The sequence below is a fragment of the Mya arenaria genome, chromosome 16 (genome assembly GCF_026914265.1).
Source record: "Mya arenaria isolate MELC-2E11 chromosome 16, ASM2691426v1".
In the NCBI taxonomy this organism is placed as follows: domain Eukaryota; kingdom Metazoa; phylum Mollusca; class Bivalvia; order Myida; family Myidae; genus Mya; species Mya arenaria.
The window spans coordinates 20749823-20767421 of record NC_069137.1 but is presented as its reverse complement, the minus strand read 5'-3'; the positions used below and the strand labels follow the sequence as shown (position 1 = coordinate 20767421).

At 34.6% G+C, this 17599-nt stretch overlaps 1 protein-coding gene across 1 annotated transcript in view; it reads left to right on the top strand.

The window, feature by feature from the left end:
* Positions 1-17599, top strand: part of LOC128222232 (uncharacterized) — a 35289-nt gene extending 17690 nt beyond the window's left edge. Inside the window, exons 15-19 of the mRNA XM_052931178.1 lie at positions 4924-4965; positions 6327-6368; positions 7804-7898; positions 12115-13173; positions 14201-17599. Coding sequence (XP_052787138.1) covers positions 4924-4965; positions 6327-6368; positions 7804-7898; positions 12115-13173; positions 14201-14652 — 1690 coding nt within the window. The 3' untranslated portion in view covers positions 14653-17599. The remainder of the gene's footprint in view (positions 1-4923; positions 4966-6326; positions 6369-7803; positions 7899-12114; positions 13174-14200) is intronic.

Below are 17599 nucleotides of genomic sequence, written 5' to 3'. Positions count from 1 at the left end.
ATATTTAAAAAAAAATATCAAAATACTTTTCAACTGAATATCAACTTGGAAATGCACCTTTAGAACCGATAGAAATGTGACCATTGCATAAAATAAAACACATAGTTATGTCTAAAACAATTGTACTGTTGTAACTGTGGTAGTCAATGTCTTGTAAATGTAATGTCAAAGTATCGTCTGTATGTCGCGTATGTATCTGTTATGTATCTGTTATGTACTTGTTTCGTATGCAAGTGGTCATTCCGGTTCTCGTATAAGTGAGCTATTTATAGAGATATAGGGGACGCTTTATATAACCAAATACCCGTGCTAACCTTCCCGGCAAAATCACTACCATCTAAAGAACCGACGTGAACGGACCCACTATCCTGACGAATAGTATAATCTTTCAAAAGATTATTTATCATATTGCTGCCGGTATGATTTAATTATGATTCCTCATGCATTGTTGAATTCCTCTTATTCATTACGATAGTATTATTGCATTATTGTAATAATGATGTTTTATCGTTGTTGAAACTATAATGTAAAAAAGTTATCAATTGTGTTTTCAGGCTTATTTCGTAAGTCTTCGACATAAAACAATAGAAAAGAACTACTGGTTATATAACTCATTCAAGGTCATGACCGATAATAATCCTTTGACATATGTTTTGTCAACTGCTAAATTTGATGTCACACAGCATAGATGGGTAGCGGCCTTGGCCAATTACAATTTTCATATAGTGTATAAGACGGGCAAAACTAATACCGACGCTGATGGCTTGAGCAGAATTGTATATCCGGACGCTGTTAAGGCCGTATGCCTTTCGGTTACGGAGAATATACCGTTTGTTTACAGCTTGGCCGGGGATTCTACTTCTCAACCTGCAGGTAAGACATTTGAGCTACTACCCATGCCGAGAATACCATGGAATGCCGAACACCAGAAGGACCCAGTTAATGCTCGTGTCATACATATCCTGAGTAGCGGGGGAGAAGGGCACCGGAATGAGCCACTAGCAGTGCAGCATCTCCTACGGGAGCGGAAAAGACTCGTGGTAGACCGTGGAGTACTTTTCCGGAACGCTATTCAGGACAACACACCGGTTCGTCAGCTCGTCATACCGGAAGCACATAGTGATACCGGCAATGCTAAGACCATGTGGTTGGTCAGACAGTGGTTTTACTGGCCTGGTAGGGAGGCAAATATAGTCAAGAGGGTCGCCGGATGTTTGAATTGTGTTTGTCAAAAAAAACCGACGAAACCGAGGGCTGAACTTCTGCCCATCGTTACAAATCGTCCTATGCAACTAGTATGTATGGATTTTCCCAAGCATGATATAGGCAAAGACGGCTACGAAGATATTTTTGTTATAACGGATCATTTTACACGTTATGCAAAAGCCGTCCCTTGCAAGAAAATTACAGCCCAAGCCACAGCTAAAGCCTTGTATGATAACTTCATTGCTAATTTTTCATTTCCAGAGCAATTGCATAGTGATCAAGGTCGCAATTTTGATTGCAAATTAATAAAGTCTCTATGTGATATTGCAGGAGTTTGTAAAACAAGGACGACCCCGTACCATCCGTCCGGAAACGGTGGATGTGAACGTTTCAACCGAACTCTTCTAAAGATGTTAGGGAACTTGACGGAGGACCAGAAAGTTGATTGGCCGACGTATATTGGGCCGTTAGTACAAGCAAATAATGCTACTAGGCATGGCACTACAGGGTTTTCGCCTCATTATTTGTTGTTTAGGTGGCACCCTAGGTTGTCCGTTGATACATTTCTAGATACAGACCCGGATCAGGACGTCGTTAGGCCCGGTAACTACGTAGAGCGGCTGAAGGAGCGCATGCGGTACGCATACTAGCTAGCTGGCCAAAGCGCACAGAAGCGCGCAGCCATCAACAAGAACAACTACGATGCCAAGGTCCAAGAGAACCGTCTTGAAGTTGGAGACATGGTACTGGTCCAGAAGGTTGGCTTTAAGGGCACACACAAACTGGCAGACAGGTGGGAACGTGATCCTTAGATCATTGTAGGGATCCATGATCCAGACGTCCCCGTCTACCAGATTTGTTAGGAGTCGCAAAAGGACATGCGCACAGTGCATAGGAACTTCTTGCTTCCATTTGTGTCTGTTCCGGGTAAAGACGAAGTCCATGACGTAGCTAATTCAAAAGCAAAAAAGACACACAGACGGGTGACAAGGGCAACAGCCAAAGACGATGGTTGCTCCGAGTCCGATGCGATTTCATCTGACGATAGTGTCATTCACTATGTGATTCCGCAACGGAGGAACACTAACGTCAGACAGAACCCCGTCGTCACTCGGATGCAGGGATCTCGTAAGTTTAACGCGAGTTCAACACCTAACGAGTCTCTGCCAACTACAACCTCGCCGCTTCGGCATACGACCCCAGTTAACAGGGCCAATCGGCCGGACGAAAGTCCCGCAGTCTTGCTGACAGGGTCAGGGTCGTCAGCTGCACCGTCAACTCTTGAAGCGTCGCTGCCTACCCGTAGCATTGAACATCCGTCGCCACCGCCTCCGCCACCGGAAGTACCGGTGGTGCGTGAATGCCGGCCAGTTATAGAACGGAAGCCACCTGACCGTCATGGAGAGTGGGTGTCATCTACTCTTACACAGGACTGTATATTTTACGTGTAGCCATTTTTAATTGGAATAATATTTTTGTAGGTTCAATTTACAGTCATGTAGCGTGGTAGGAGTTTTATTTCCCGGGTATCTTATAATATTTTACAGGGTATTGTAAGCACCTTTCCGCTGTAAGTTTGTGCATGAGTCTAATATGTTGTATTTTCAATATGTAATCATGCTTTGAGTACCACATACTTAACGTCAATACAATGTTTCAATTTGTTCTTGAGATGTTTAGGTTAGGTTTACCCATTTATAAACTATAATTATGGATATTGCATATTACTTAAGAGTATAGGTATAATATACTTTACTTAAAAGTTTATAATTTATTCTAGTTTATAAGAAATGGTAATTTCATTGATTCTCAAATTCGAGGACGAATTTAACATTGCAGGGAAGAATGTAACAACCCGTTCATTTTATCATTTCATCAAGTTAAATGCGCGATGGTAGTCAATGTCTTGTAAATGTAATGTCAATATATCGTCTGTATGTCGTGTATGTATCTGTTATATACTTGTTTAGTATGCAAGTGGTCATTCCGGTTCTCGTATGAGTGAGCTATTTATAGATATATAGGGGGCGTTTTATCTAACCAAATTACCCGTGCTTACCTTCCCGGCAAAATCACTACCATCTAAAGAACCGACGTGAACGGACCCACTATCCTGACGAATAGTATAATCTTGCATCCAAAATATTATTTATCATATTGCTGCCGGTATGTTTTAATTATGATACCTCATGAATTGTTGTATTTATCTTATTCATTACGATAGTATTATTGCATTATTGTAATAATGATGTTGTATCGTTGTTGAAACTATATTGTAAAGAAAGTATCAGTTGTGTTTACAGGCTTATTTCGTAAGTCTACGAAAAAAAAACAATGGAAAAGAACTACTGGTTATATTGTGCTTCTAGTATTCAATGATGTAAGTTTTTGTTGTTGTTTCAGACAGGAATATGCAATTAAACAGCTCGAACAAGAAAAAGTTAGAGTGTGAGAATGGTTAGAGTGATTAATACATGAAATTCATGAATAAAATTTATACAGTTTTGATATGAAAATTACTAAGAAGAAGACGTAACAGTATCAATGTCCATATTTCGTTACTTTTCAATCAATGAGGCAATCTGAACGGTGCAAATGAGATGAAACGGAGAATTGTCACATATTGTGAACACATAGGATGTTAAACGTTTAAGCACGGATTTGTTTATCATATGTGGACGATCCGTCAACACCCTGCCGGTCCATTTTTGTAAATTATGTTGGTTGACAGTATCAACAATTATTCTATGTCTTAGTATTTGTAAATCTTTATAACTCTTATGTTAGTTAGCATTTATATTATGTTTCTTAATTAAAATAAATGCAACATTGGCATATATATGTATGATCGAAAAGTGACATGATTTTTAAACATAATCATTGTGACAACCATAACATAGATAGTTACTTTCGTTTTGACTGATTAACAAAGTTTAAAGATGTATTTAAGTGAAAACGGAAGATATATTTCCATAAACAAAGAACTTAATCATTTAATTTGTCTGAACAAGTTCATTTATATGATTCGTGTTCCTTGTTTGTAAGCATACTATTAATTTGTTTGAAAATTGTCATGTAATATAATTTTTGTTGCGGTGTGGCCACGAATAATTTTAGAAATCGATAATAGGATCATTAATTATCCCTTCTAACATTAGTTTTCGCAATGGTCATATTTCTAGCCAGTTCAAAGTTCTGGCATAGAGACGGACCTGTAAGTTTGGCGTAGTATTTTCAAGAAAAGTAAGGATTGTACGCATGTTTACTGAGAATTGGTAATAACTTTAAGTATAAAAGTCGCATTACTTGTGTCAAGTATTATAAGTATAAATATTGTCAGTTTTCAAAACTGAAGAAGAAGTCAAACGCCTCAAAGAAAATCAGTCACAGTATGTTATTTAGTCGTGAGAAATATATGAATGGGAAATGTTCTCATTTTTTGTAATGTTTATAGGTAGGGACAATATTTTGCATGTTTGAATGATATAAATAATCAAGTTGTATTACTGTAAATAGATCCACATGATACAAATGCACGTACGCGGTTTGAATTAAATACTTTTTCACTAACAATTAACTTGTGAATCCACATAATTTATACAACTGCTATTAATGTGGCCATTACAATCAATCTTAGTTAAGTAGTGTTTCAATAAAATCATTTTTACGTACATTTAGTTCTCACATTTAGTAAGTATTGATTTTCTGTTGTTCCAGAAAGGACATTACCATCAGACAGCTTGAAGAGGAGAACGAAATGTAATTGCTAAAATACTAAATCCATGATTTTATATAGTTTCGATATGATAATAAAAGTATCAGCTTAATTAAGACTAACCGACGATTTCGAATTGATATCCTGAGCAAGCAAATTCCAAATCTAGGAACAGGTCACATTGTTGGTTTTATTGCATTTTTACATTAATTACGAAATCTGAATGATGATGTTAGCCTATTAAAACGGCAAAAAAATAGACAAATAGGGAATTAACATACATCTTGTATGCGTAGTACTTTTTTGCTTTGGCGACCAACTTTCGACCGTCGTCCGACCGTCCATCAATAAATGCTTCAAACGACATCTCCACCTAAACCATCCGGCCATGATAGATGAAACTTTACTTGAACATTGATATGTTGGTCCCCTTTCAAAATTCGTCAAATAATTAGTTCCATATATATATTTGTTTTCCGTGGCGACCAAAAGGAAAACCTTTCTAATATTTTTGAATAAAATAAGGCCTATGGCATATATATTTATAGTATTACATTTTCTTGAAGTGCTCTACCAAGTTTGTTAAAAATATAAGCCTTGGGTAAAAATCTACCCCGACCCCGGGTTACAAGTTTCTTGCATATTTATATAGGGACATATTTGAAAATTATCTTGTCTGAAACCGTTAAGCACAGTACAATGATTTTTTGTATGCAGCATCATACAGTGGTCCTCTATCAAATGTTTTCAAATCGTACCCATTGACCATAACTGGCCCCGCCCGAAGATCACTAGTTCCCTATAGAGTTATGTAAACAAAAATAATCTCCATACACGAAGAACTATGGTATATTTTTCTCAACTAGTCTATCAGTATGATTCGTGATGATACATTTTGCGGAATCGGCCTATTTGACTAAGCAGAAAAGGAAAGAACGCGGTCACGCTGTTTTTAAATTTTGGTGTCAAGCAATTAAGCGCTTAATAGGATTTGTGAGATAAAAACTTCTAAATCAAGCACATAAGTGTCGTTTCAGTATCATAGAAGAAGTATGTTTGTTTAAGTTTTTCTATTCTTATTCACACGTATATACAGCAGGAATAAGCCTAAGCCTATCTTTGCTCGGTTTTAGCCCGTTTTATACGTTTTGTTGCGCACATGATTGCGGTTTGGCCACGAATAATTTTAGATATCTATAATTGAATCAGTAAATATCCTTTCTTACATTAGTTTTCGCCTTTGGTCATAGTTCTAACTAGTTCATAGTTCTGGCTAAGAGACGGATGTTAGTTCGAAAATTAAGGATGTTATGCATGTATACCGGCAATAAGAAGTTACTTTTGGTATGAAAGTCGAATTACTTGTGTCAAGGAGTATTAGTTTATATATATTGTCACTTTTCAGAACTGATGAAGAAGTCAAACACCTCAGGGAAAATCAGTCACGGTATGTAATTTCTTCGTGATAAATATATGAAAGGGACATGTTCTGATTTGTTTTAATGTTTATAGGTAGGGTGCTAGACAATATATTTCATGCTTTAATGGTATAAATTATCTAGTTGTATTACTATAAGTAAGTCCACAAGATAAATTTTTACGTACGCGATTTGAATACATACTCTTTTTTTTCACTGACAATTAACTTGTGAATGCACAAAATTTATAGAACTGCTAATAATGTTCAATGCTGGAAAAAAAACTCCTAGTTATGTAATGTCTCAATAAAAACATTTTACGTACATTTAGATATCACATTCTGAAATTGTTGTTTCTCTGTTGTATCAGACAAGAAATTGCAATTACACTTCTCGAGCAGGGGAAAAAATGGTAATGGTTTGAATAATTTAAAAGTTTCGATATGATAATGAAAGTGTCAATTTAATTAAGTTAATAGGCGTCTTAACATTCTAATGTTCATCTAAAAGAAAGCATATCGGTCTCATCATTCTTGTTATGGCACAAATTGTAGACCAAGAAATAGACGTTTTGTTAAAAATGTTCGTGTTATGACACATTCTTAATAAGTAAAGACATATGAAAGGTGAAGTTAGCCTATTCAAATGACTTTGAAATGAGACAAACAGTAAGTAGTCATACATTTCATATACATACCCGGGGGGGGGGGGGGTTCTTCCAACGCCCACCTTCTGTCCACCGTCGTCCGACTATCAATTAACATTTGCTTCAATCAAAATCTTCTCCATAACCGCCATGCCAATTTTGATAAAATCTCTCTGGGATCTTCCTTTGGAGGTGCCCTTCCAAGATTGTTCAAGTAAATGCATTTTATGCGAAACCCTCGTTGCCGTGGCAACCTAAAGGGACAACTTCTAGACAAAATACATGAGACCTAGAGCTTTGATATTTAGTTACATTGCCTAGCAGTCGTAGAACAATTTTTTTCAAAATTATGCACTTGGGGTCTAAACTGGTCCCGCTCCCTGGGGAACATGTTTCGTACATACTTGTTCAGGGATATTTTTGAAAGTCTTCTTTTTTGAAACCACAAAACCTTGATAGTTTGAATGTAGATTTATATGGTGGTCCTCAATCAAATGTGTTCAAACCACCATGCCTTTGGGGTCATAACTGGCCCAACTCCGGGTGTCAATTTTCCTATATACTTAAATAAGAATAATATGTAATTTATATTTTGAAAAAGTAACAGTATGTCAAATATATGTCTCTCTCTCTCTCTCTCTCCCTCTCTTCCTCCCTCCCTCCCTCCCACCCCCCCCCCCCCTCTCTCTCTCTCTCTCTCTCTCTCTCTCTCTGCAATCTTCTTTTTGATATTTTCTGAAGTTAAAAGAAGAAAGCTTATTTGTTGTTGTTTTTTCAATATGTTTTTTCGATATTAAGTTGAATATATTTTAATGTAGGAAAGGAACTAATGTTCAGATTCCTACAGAAGAAGTAGATGCGATGCGCATACCTGAAAAGACTGAACGCTCAGGGAAAGGGGTTATTGGGCAAGGTAAGCTATATAAAACAAAGTATTTACTTCTCGAAAATACCACCAATATGCATGTGCATACCCCAAGTCTTCTCAAGTGTGTCCCTACATTAACATAACGGAACAGAACAGAACAGAGAAAAACATTAGTTTTACGTGTAAACATTAAAAACATGACATATTTACATATACATATATTAACATTATAACCATTATGCAGTGAACGATTATTTCTTGTTTCGAAATTTAATGGTGAACTGAAAAAAAAAATATTAACCCCTTGATAGTTAATAAACATTTAAGTCAGTATAATATCAATTGACTTTCGTATTTACATATACATGTTAAAACAATCATTTTCAAGATATGACTTACTGACATAAAAACTAAACTGTAAAAATCTAACCATACATGAGGATAACTAGTATTATAAAATGTTAATGTATAGTTCTTAAAAACACATGTTTGCATTATCTACAGGAACCTTATAAAACAAAAGCATGTATGACATTTAGATAACTGTCATTGTTAGTACGGGCTGGAAATGATAACAGAAGGCTTTATCATCCTATTTATGTAGGTTCATCTCCTACACGTAATACAAAACATTATTCCTATATTCAATCATCGTAAAAAGTATGCTTAAATTATGTAACGATGCGTTGTAGATTATATCTATTTCTACAGTGCATAATTTGACATTGTCATATTAGTTTGTGTCATACAGTACATTAAATCCTTTCAAAATGCGAATTGAGCTTTAAAATAAACGTAAAATATCAATCGGTATTACATAAAATTAGTGTGGCCAATAGTTTGTTATGCAAAGCATTAAATCCCCAATATATCATTCTCATTCTCTTAATTCTTTTACAGCATTTGGTTAAAGTTTAAAAAACAAATGTGAGGATATCTGCAACACATTGACAAAGGATAATATTGTTGTTCTACTCATAACGTCAAATTGCTAACCATCACCGTTGAAATATATATATATATAATAATGTGACCAACAATTAAAGTTTAGCAAATGCCCTTGACATTTTTTCTATCAAAAATTGACAAGCGAGGATGACGTTTGAAAGAAGTACTCTAGACGCTTGAAGGTTTACAACATTGCATTTTAATTGAGCTGTTTCAATTTGAAGCCATCCAATAGTTTCCGAGCTCTGCTCAAGACAAAAGACAGGCAAAGCTAAGAAGAAAACAAGAGTAATGATATTCTATAAACGTATAAACACCTAACATCATTTTTTTTTCAAAATTATCAACTTTTTATTTAAAAAAAAACGATATATCACTGAAGTTAATTAATGTTATAATACGCATTTAATTAGGAAATGGCAGTTTACATATCAACAAGATCGATGAATGATTACAATTCTTACAAAATACTAACATAAAGTATGCTGAACCAATTCTAAATCGAACGTATTTACATGATTAAAGAGAGGTTACAAATACAAGAAATAATTTGTCTGTTTACGTGTTGCCTACGGTTTGTGTGTTTCGTCATGAAGGTAAATTTGTAATAGCTATATGAAAAACTATTGAAACAGGTCAAAAAGGTAAACGCTTCAACATCATTCCCGCTCAAGGCACGGGCCAATCCGGAGACACAGAACTACAACACAAACATACAAAAACAACAAACAAAATATACACCATATTAAATAAGGGATGTTTATCAAAGATTGTTGGATACCTTTTTAAAACTGTCAGCAAAATGTAAATATACTTGGAAATTCAACTAGGTTCTGTGCACAAACTCACACTTCTTCTAACAATCCGAAATAAAATGGAAATAGCATATCTTATGTTAAGTTACAAAATACACACATTGTTTCTTTGCTTTCGTCTGGCGCTTGACAGAATGTATGGTTAACAGACGTAGCTGATTGACAGACGAATATTTAGGTACAAATCCAGATTGGAATGACGTTACAACATTGTGTTGCAGGAAAAAAGATAAATTAATCTTAAAAGTATGTTCGAGAGGTTTACCTCGCACACTTAACAAAGAAAGGGCCTACGGTTACGTCTCATGATGGTCGTTTAAAATCTGCACAGACATGCGCGAGTTTTCACTGACTTGGTATGTTTCAAATACTCATTTAAGAGTTGAAGATAGTTCTTATTTTGTAAAGACATTTAAAATAACTGCCTCCCTCTTTTCCATGATAAGATATATATTCGATACATGTACGACCATGAAAAAAAATACTTTTTTTCCGCCACTCGAGACAAAGCCATCGTTCTTTGTATTAGTATAATTAAGCTTTTATTGACACTGTTGACTAAACTTATTTGTCCGGATGTTGTCATGTATGTATGACCTGAGTGTAATAAAGATATTTGTTGTTGTTGTTGTTGTTGCGTGTAGAAAATTATGATGATACTTCATTTAGTATAACAACATTAACTAGATCCGATCCACAAGCTTTAAAATTTAAAAGTGTATCGGGCATTGGCTACTTCCATAATTGTCAAGTGTATGCCAGAAATACTGTCGGAGTGATATAATGCAACTGCGTATTGACAGTGCAGTGCTACCATGCTTAATAAATTTTCAAAATTCGGAGGATTTATTTGAAGGGTCCCGAAGCGCCCTTGCTAGATCGTTGATGTTATATGCTTTGTTACGGGATGAAATTGTTTTTTGGTTTCTTAGAAGTTTGTAAGAGGGCATTTTTACAGAGTAATTTGTTGCTGATAGTGTTTGTTTGGTTTCTTAGAAATTTGTTACAGGGCATATGTACAGAGTAATTTGATGTTATGTTTTAATTTACCTTTTTCTTCAGGGCAGGTATCGAATTGATTTACAAATTTCATTGTGAAACAACACAGGCTCAGAGGTTAAAATTATAACAATTTTTTTAAAGGTTTACATCAACGAAAGAAAAAAACGTAGTTTGTCTGTTAATTGTGCAGTATATGCATCTTAAATTGGATCACTGCAGCAATCCCAATAACGATAGGAAATTAGAGCATCAATGCGATCATAATACCCTAAGAACACGTACACATTACTATCTTGAATGCAGAGTTTGATTTATTTCATGTTTGAGTAGACAATGAATAGGACAATGATATCGACATAGTTTGTTCGAGATAAACACCCGCCTAGTCAATAAGCACCAACAATTATTCACAAACCCTTTGAAATAAGAGAGTTGTACATGACTAATTGTGTAACAGGGTGAATTAAAATGCGCAATATCAAATGCCAAGTCCAAGATTAATACTTTTTAACAGAAATACTTCTTAAAACAGTTTTAATGTGCTATTCGACGCATTTCAACTCCTCTGTCATCCTTCTCCCTTTCGTTCGCTTTTATCTTTAATGATGTTTTTCTTTATCTGTTCCCAGTTTTAGTACAATGATGTTTTTTATTATGAAACTCTATGATCACACAGTTTTAAACCTTTTATTTTATAAGGCAGACTGTGTGTGATGTTTTTGGTTTCTAACGATGACTGCATCGTATCTTTGAAAAGTATTTGCATTAGGTGCTCTGAATTGTTTCCCTCCGTCTGCAGATAGAGTTGGGATCTCTAATCATTGAAGTACTTGGGGTTTACCATTTCGTTTTTTTTTTACTGTTATTTGTTTTATTGATAAGATTCCTCAAGTTAATGCATACTTTGATAAGATTTACCTTTTGCGTTTTATCTTTATTAAGAATTGTTGGGATAAGAGTGAGGTTTGTGCACATAAACTGGTTTAAACCCCCAGTAAATTTACATTTTACTGACAATTCCAAGGCGGTACAATTATTGATAAACATACCAATTATATATATATATATATATATATATATATATATATATATATATATATATATATATATATATATATCGTGCTGTTTGTAGAGTTTTGTGCTGTTCTATGTTTCTTGTTTGTGATTTTGTGTTCTATGTCTATGGCGTTTGCCCATTGCATCTAAACCGGGTTTATGTTGCTACTGAGCATGTTTCCGTAGCTTTTTGCATAAATATTAAGCAGTACTATATTACACATGACGTCTTAAAAGACTATTCATCGCCGATACTTCAGGAACCCGAACACGCTCTGCTTAAGCATTTACATTGAATTCTTCGACTAATAAAGTTACTGTGCGTTCCAAGGAAAACGTAATCAACGAGCCGTTCGGTCAGATTTACAAATATTAAATACATACGAAGTGCTTTAAGTTTAAGCATTCGGAATCTGAAATGTTTTGTTTGTTGATTTTAGAGCCTGAGTGGAATGTTGCGATAGACACGGAAAACATTGCGGGGATGAAAAAGCTGGTTAATGATAAGAAGCCACCGCCTTCATATAACACCTTTCGACGTGCGGTTCACATCTTGCACGATCGAACAGTACTTATTAGTCTATGTCGCTTGGTTTCGGAAGACATCTTGACATTATTCGATCGTACGAAAATCATAAAGGTGTATGCAGCAACTACTGACAACAAGCTTGATATTACATTCATTGTAGTATCACGTTGTTCAGTTCCAGTGCCAGCGTATAACGGTTATCCAGTGCTTGTGAAAAACATAAGCAATGCTGTTTTAGAAGACAAAGCGGTTGATGACGCAGTATTCCAAATGAGCACGTCGGACAAAGAAAAACTTAAAAAGGTGAAACAAGAACTAAAATCGAACTTGCCTACGCTTAGGTCAGCAATAAAACACGTGTCAGGTGAATATTCGGGGTGTCCAAATATTTCTCAAATGACATTCAGTCCAGTCAAAGCCAGAAACTTTTCATACAAAGATAAAACTGTTTATACTGTTGACTGCGAGCCGGCCTTATGCATTGTGATTTATGTATACTTCAAGGGATGGATTCCTTTTGGATGGGAAAGTTTCCCAGATACAATGGGAGGGTACCCGACTGATGTTAGAGAGTTCTATGAACTGAAGGTACAGGTGATGACCGACCTCCAATGCAGAACCTTTCCATGCTATGTTTATGAAATTAGGGAAATAACGACACAAGGCCTACTGGGACGACAAAGCGATTTGTCTAAGTATGGTCTTACATGTGCTCATTCTTTAGTAGCTTTGGAAAAATACGGATACAAAAGCAGTCTGTCTTTGGACGAAGACGAAGATTATGTTGCTTTAGACAGAGAAGATTTGAAACAAATGATTCCGGATATAAATGTTAGAGTTGAACGTTTAGTACATGGAATTTTGCAGAAACCCGACGAAAACATAGAGGCCTTTGTTGATGTTGCAGCTGTGCTCATTAACCCGCAATCCGACCATCTTACGGTGGGGTTAAGCAGGCTGATAAACAAAGGTAATGTATAATCAGCAGTTTCTTAGTACACTGATCACCAATCTTAGTAACAATGTTTTATGTTTACGGTTACATATTTCCGGTTTCCTCAATTATTAGAGGAAGAACTGTTTGAGTCGCACCGGGTTTATGTCATTTTAGATGTCAATATTGATGCAACAGATGCTCACCTTCCTCATTTAATGGTTATTGTCCGAGTTGCTCCCTTTTTTGTTAAAACATCACTTTTAATTTCATAAAAAACAGAAGTGAGCATTTTTATTCCTACAATGGATACATTGAGTGAAACTATACATGAAAAATACTCTTTTGGGGGTGTAATAAAAGTAAATTACTTCTTCGTTCTTAAACGAATACGAACATACAACATATCATAATGGTAAAGAAATCAGACAAAAAAAATTACGTTAAATTAATGTTTCAAATAGGTGTTTCCATTTTCTGGTAGTTTCAGGCTTAGCTTGAAAAAGTATTTCTATGAAGTTTAGCGCGTGTTCAGTAAAAGCCTTTTTGGTAGACCACCAGATGCATTCGTACAGTTTATCGCCGCAGATTATTTGCTTGTTAGCATTACATCAACATTTACGCAAAGTTTATTTGGATTAATTTAGATCACTTTAACTTACTCCAAGCATCATTATACGTATTTTTAATTGAACGGATTTGGGCTTTCGACTTTAAATTTCTGTCAGACGCCACATGTGTTAAAAAAGTGCAACGTGTCGCGCGAATATTCACGTCCCACATATACACAAATAAACATCAGTTACTTACCGTACTTATTGAAAGTTCCATTACCCTTAAATTTGTAAGGGGTATTCGTTACATTAAAAGTTTAATTTTTGATATGGTAAAGTAAACTTCAAGTATGTTTGTATTCTGATACCTCAAGATTGGGTTTTGTACTAGTATCAAATGAAAAATAACATGAAGCGAATGTTATAATTAACAATGCATTCATGTTCAAGACAAGGTGGATCCTGAAAGGGGAACTATCCATCACTGACATTTCTTGTTTTATTTTCAGCTTTCGAACACCGACATCCACCCCAGTTCCATTACAGCGAAGCAGACGCTGTCGTTCATGAAGGCGATATAGTGCTTAAATTTGGAAACACAACCGAGCTTACATTTGGTACGATTAAAGAACAAGAAACCTTTTGTACCCGTACACCAGGCTTCATACATGTCTTAGGGGCATACGAGGATGAAACAAAGACAACAAGAAAACCCTTCTCTGACAATGGGGATTCCGGTGCATTGGTCTTCAAGGTAAATCGAATACTTTTAACAGATGCTGTTCTTTCTACCATGTCTTTAGACATGAACACAGAAACCGAGTCCGAACAACTGATTCCTATCGGAATGGTATACGGCTCTCCAGTGGGGGATGAAACTGTGACCTATTGCACGCAAATGACACCATGCCTTAAAGCTTTAGGCAATGAATACACATTTCTTGAAAATCAAGAAATCTGACAAAATATTGATTACGCGCGCGCGCGCGCGTGTGTGTGTTTGTGTGCGTGTGCGTTGTTTTTATTTGTTTGCATATGAACATTTGCATATTGTTACAATTTTGATCACAATCATACGATTGAGATTTCGACGAATGTAATCCAAAAACTAAGAGTAAACTATACGACAACAAGTCAGGGAACATATCAAAAGGTATAATGTAGATTATAAGAAATACGCTTTGAAAATGAAGTTCCTTTATTCTTGTTAATTACATTAGCACCCGCGATTTTTATAGTTTTTCATTATAGTAATTTCAAATGCAGATTATTATTTTTTATTATTTTTGCTATAGCATCATTTGTATAGTTAGTTCACACCAAATTGATTTTGTAACCTTTCGAATTAACCTCATCGATTGATTTCCAATTTAAAAAAAACATCATCTGGATAGGGTGTAAGATTCTGCTATCGCAAATATTCGCATAGATACCACAAACAAACTATGTAGGTGGAATGTCCATTGGGTATAGGACATTTTAGTCTTTTTGGAAAGGTTTATTCGAATGCCAGGTTACATGAAATCATAAATGGTAAAATAACCTTTCGTGTTTTTGTTGTTGTTATTTTCGCTCACTCCAGTTTGCTTTCACTTGTTTGTCCCATTTTTTATCAGAAAAATATCCGATGACAAATTCGGTGTGACCTAATATGTATGCTGTATATGTTTAAAGTAATATATTTTAAAACGCACAGCTGATGAAAGAACATTAATGTATATTATTCAGACGCCGTGATATGTGTAACAGCATACTAGTCCTGCAACCCTTATGTGAAAATATTAAGTGTAATTTAATTTAGCCTTGGTTTAAACAACATTTATTTCATATAAGAACTTTCAGAAAAGACATAAGTTACATACATAATGGTTAAACATTTAGGAAACTTAGAGAGCTAACATTAATACCTCTCTCCTCAATCCCCTTTTTACAGTAAATGGGTATCGTCAATATGAACACTATTTTACTTCATTTTACTATCTGAATTCCCTAGGAAATTGCAATCTTCAATTTATAACTTTTCCTTTTAATTTGACTATAAAAAGCATTCTTCTTTCTGGGTCTACTGGTTGGAAAAAATGTAGCACAATATTTGGCGCTAATTAAATCCAACCTTGTTTCAAAACGATATTTGTATTGCAAAATAATTGAACTCATATACGTTGTATTCGTTTCGATCAGTCATTTGATAATGAAAGACACAATCAGTTCAAATACTTGTTTTTGTTACCTTTTAACTCTAATGAACTTTAAAACTACGAATGAGGTGAATGCTATCATATTTATATTTGTCAATTAAATTAGTTTGTGCTTCTCAAATGTACTTAACAGCAGCTTTTATACATTTTGCGTATTTAACAAACATAAATAAGTTTGTTACCGTACATAACATTTTTTGTAAGTGTGGATGTCAAAAGTTCCTTATTTTCACATTTAACGCTAAATATTCATTTTAGAGCATCCTGACCATTAACGACAATGCTAAATATTCCTTTCTTACCAATGTATCGTCAATTCTTCAAAACAGATTGCCAAATCGATCTTCATTCAGATATTTGACTTGATATACAACAATTTTTCGATATGATATGTTGAGTTTTCCTTGCTTAAAACAATGGATTGGACAGTTTGCTTCCTTAGAAACACTGAAATTGCATAGCTCCATTGCTGGCCTCTTAAATTATAAATTAATAATACAAACAAATCGCATTCTATCACAGGTTGTTTTTTAGAAAAGATATGATAACTATGATATCAATTTACTGTGTCTATATACGTATGTCCTTACGTTTTTGAAGTGAGCAGTTGTGAAATGAACATAAAACACAGACAATTTAAAATATTTAATCAGACATATTTTTTTCTGTTATACATTTTAGTGTTTCCGCAATTAGTGTTAATGTTATTTCTATTTGTCATATTTATTCCCATATATTATGTCCATTGAAGCCGACGGGCTAATTACAACCAAGCTTTATTTGTTTGAATCTTCATGCATTTTCACCGATTATATAATTGTATATAATGTTAAATTCAGTTAGTTAACTTTGTTGACAATATGTTTCAAAAAAAAAAATTAATAAAAATGTACCAAATTTGCAACTAACATGAATGTGTTTTGCAGTTATTATGTTATGAATTATAAATTATAATTGCTTTTGATGCTGTATGCAAATTACTATGCAATGACGTATATTGCATTTTGATTGTGTTTGCAAGTTACCATGGGATAATTTACATGTACATTTGAATATTTACATTCGTGTAGCTTAAATCGGACATGCATTTTGTATAATACGCAAGTTATTATGACGCCATTGTTTATTTCAAAATTGAACTCCAAGTGGATAAGCCCGACGTCATTTAACCAACGATATACGACGTGACAAAATCAGCTATTATTTTATACAAACGTATCTTGTTTGCTAAATATCTTTAAAAAACACTTGTTCACTTGCAGATTATACTGCTAATGAATATAACCACACTGCATATTTATTTTAAAATGTAATTATAAGTATTAATCGTATTTTGTTCTTGCTTTTATGCTGTATGTACGTAGTAGGGCAAGCGAACAAATGACCAAGAAGCGCAAGCTGGCAGCATGGAATTTGATCGCCTGCCGTACTGCGTTCATAAAATTGCGTTAAATATGTTTTCACGTTTTTATCTGATTAATTAGATTTGCTTTTGATTAAGTTTACAAATTGATAAGTAAGGAATTATACTTGTTACTGCGTTAACAATTGTTATGTGGTGCATTATAATTGCTTTTTGATACAACGTTTCAATGTTATTAGTTATTATTTATTTTGGTTAAGTTAACAATTTCCTACGTGATGAAATATGTTTCTAGTTATGTTTACAGCTTTGTATGTGATGAATTATACTGATTTTTATATTATATC